Here is a 2955-nt window from a genome sequence, read left to right on the forward strand (position 1 = left end):
ACACACACACACACACACACACACACACACACACACACACACACACAAATAAAAAACATTCAATTCACCCAGTCCATATCTCCTCACACTCAATAATGATAATGAAGGTGACCTCGCGGGAGAATTAAATTCCGGTCTCATCGTGTTGATTCTCTCTCAGTTGTCACTTCAATAAAACACTTGAAAATAAAAACCAATCAGTGTGCATCATTTACAATGTTAAACCCAGCTATGTGTTGCCTCAACTATGTGTGTATAAATGTACAGTGTGTGTGTGTTAGGGGACTTCACACAAGGCAGTGTTGTCTAACCTGAAAAGCCGGCGTGTGATCGCTTCCAATCAGACTGTGCGAGTCAGAATGCGATACAAGAAGATGTGTGTTCACGTCGTGATAACATCATTGCTGGTGTTCTTGCATTGCTAACAAGAAAACAGTGAAGATAAAATACCTCGCTGACACATGTGTGATATAACATTACAACCCCAACGTTTGCTTCCTTGTGGACCACACCCTGCACCCGTCAGAAAGGGATCCAGTAAAAAAAAAGCTTGGTTGAACCCGACATGAATAAAGGCACTATGCCAGATGTAGATGGCAGCACATTCCGCAATACACACATGGGGAGAATGGAAAAAGGAACCAGAGCAGGTGGAGGCTGAGGAAATCAGCACAATCGGCAACAACACAAGGTTCCAAGTAAAGGAATCAACAGCGTATCCATGAGTTGCACAGATAAGTGACGAGTAATTCTTAATTTCACTTGCTCATCGAGTTTGTGTTTTTCTTATGCGTGTGTCTGTGTCTTTAGGAAGTGGAAAATGAGGTCAGTAAGTAGGGAACAGGTGTTGGCAGGCAGGCCACCGGATCAGAGAGGACCCTGGCATGGCACACGTCAGTCTCAGATGTCGAGTGAGGGGCAGGAAGTGGAGGAGAAGAGGTGGGAGACGAAACAGCAACAGAAGGACAGAAAGAAGAGAGATAAGAGAAGAAGGGCCGTGGAGGAAGGTGGGGGAAAACAAAGAAGGGAGGCGGGAGAAGATGAAGATAAAGGGCAGAGAGAGAAGGGTGCTGGGTGGGTAGTGGAGAAATGAGCGGAGAGAGAGCTCAGCGTGAAAGATCTTCAAAAATACTTTGAAATCACGCCAACATGCACCTTGGGGGGAAGGAAACTACTTTACATAGAGATGATGACCCTGATCTGTTGGAAAGACTTAGCGTTGGAGGGAGGGAGGGAGCGCACAGTTGGGACGAAAGACTGATCTATTCTTGTCCTGACCCCACCATCGCCAGTCGTACCCGAGCTCTGTGAAACCGGACCTCAGGCCCGTCCTTCGGAAAGAGAAGGGGGGGGGCTCTTAATGTGAGAGGGTGGTCATGCTGTGTTTTAGTAGCTGGGGGGGTCATAACGGCCAAACTCACATGTGAACATTTGAGCTGCATTACTCTTAATCGTCTATCTCTGTATGAGCCTGTTGAACATAGAGGACACACATGGCTCACAGGCAGACTTATTGTCCAGTGTGTTTGCAACATGTGTACAAATACTGGGCACAGATAGACACAAAGCCTATGGAAACCACCCGCAGCCGATCCACCACTAGTCGTCATAAATGATTCTATTCACCATGTAAAAAGTTAAAGCGTGGGCTCGCGGTGAGTAATACACCAGCTCTTTGCCGAGACAAGGGAAGCACAGATGCCAAAGCTGAAGATGATCCTTACTCTTACGCCCAAACACACGCAATCTCTCGTCCCACTTTGAGGATCAATTGCCGCCGACAGCGGGCCCGCGTTCTGTTTCGCTTTATAAAGAAACATTCCCCTCCTTGCAAACCAATGGACATAAAATCAAACACTGATCATAATTGATGTCTTCAATAACGCGCTCTGCTCTGCATGATCAGAGTACTACAAGATCCCATCGTTCAGTTTCCCTCCGTAGGCTGTTATCTTAGAAAAAATTGCACTTAGATTGAGTTTCTGTCTGCCCATTTGCAAAAGCAATCAACTCGAGCGAGTTGATTGCGAATAAAAATACAATTACCCATAAAAGACAGCACCCTATAAAGAGTGACCCTGAAAATAATCTCGGATGTGCTTCCTCCCTCTGCACTCACAGACATAGACACACACACACACACACACACACACACACACACACAGTCGTGCCCAGAATAGACTAATCTCTCGTGTGACATTACAGAAGCTAATACATCCATAGGACATTTATGCTTTGGACTGTCTTACATATCCTAATATCTATTCCACAGTTTAATTACCATTCAGGCTTTAACATAAACTAAATGCTTCTGCGCACTGGTTAACGACTGGACACAAGGAGCCTTTACGTAACTTTTCAATCAAGAATATGGCAAGTGGATATCAGATAACTGGTAAATAAGTGGCAGTCAGGTGAGGCACTGTGAAAACAGCAGCCTTGCCAGTGAAGGTATTCCAATGGCACCCTCTTTTGGCAAGAAGTAGGAGCTGAAGCACTTGACACCTAAAGTGCTGACGGGGTGAAGCAGCATGCTGGATATGTCGTTTGCTACCCTGAAATGATTTCTAACTACTGCTGTTACATGACGGGGATTATGTCGTTCGTTGTCGGTCAAGATGGTTTTCGGAGCAACGCTGGTTACCTGAGAGTCGGTGTTGCTTGGTGCTCACTCGGTTTGTGTTTTGGACCGTACAGCAGAGGTGGAGCATGGCAAACATGGTGAGGATCATCACCACACTCTGCAGCAGCAGGGTGAGCTCAAACTGCTTCCCTATCCTGCAAAGGACACAACCAAAACACCGAACACATTACAGACTTTACCGAGTTGATGTAGGAGCGAATAAACACACACACACATAAATATATATAAATATACATATACATATACATATACATATACATATACATATATACATACACATATATACATACACATATATACATACACATATA

General features: G+C 45.0%; 1 protein-coding gene across 1 annotated transcript in view; it reads right to left on the bottom strand.

Annotated features, from left to right (window-relative positions):
- Positions 1 to 2783, bottom strand: part of LOC116389293 (solute carrier family 66 member 2) — a gene marked incomplete at its 5' end in the record, with an annotated part of 39723 nt that extends 36940 nt beyond the window's left edge. Inside the window, one exon of the mRNA XM_031857896.1 lies at positions 2645 to 2783. Within this exon, the coding sequence (XP_031713756.1) occupies positions 2645 to 2783 (139 nt within the window). The remainder of the gene's footprint in view (positions 1 to 2644) is intronic.
- Between the last annotated feature and the right edge of the window lie 172 nt (positions 2784 to 2955).

Source organism: Anarrhichthys ocellatus, unplaced genomic scaffold, assembly GCF_004355925.1.
Source record: "Anarrhichthys ocellatus isolate YVR2014 unplaced genomic scaffold, GSC_Weel_1.0 scaffold2, whole genome shotgun sequence".
Classification (NCBI taxonomy): Eukaryota; Metazoa; Chordata; class Actinopteri; order Perciformes; family Anarhichadidae; genus Anarrhichthys; species Anarrhichthys ocellatus.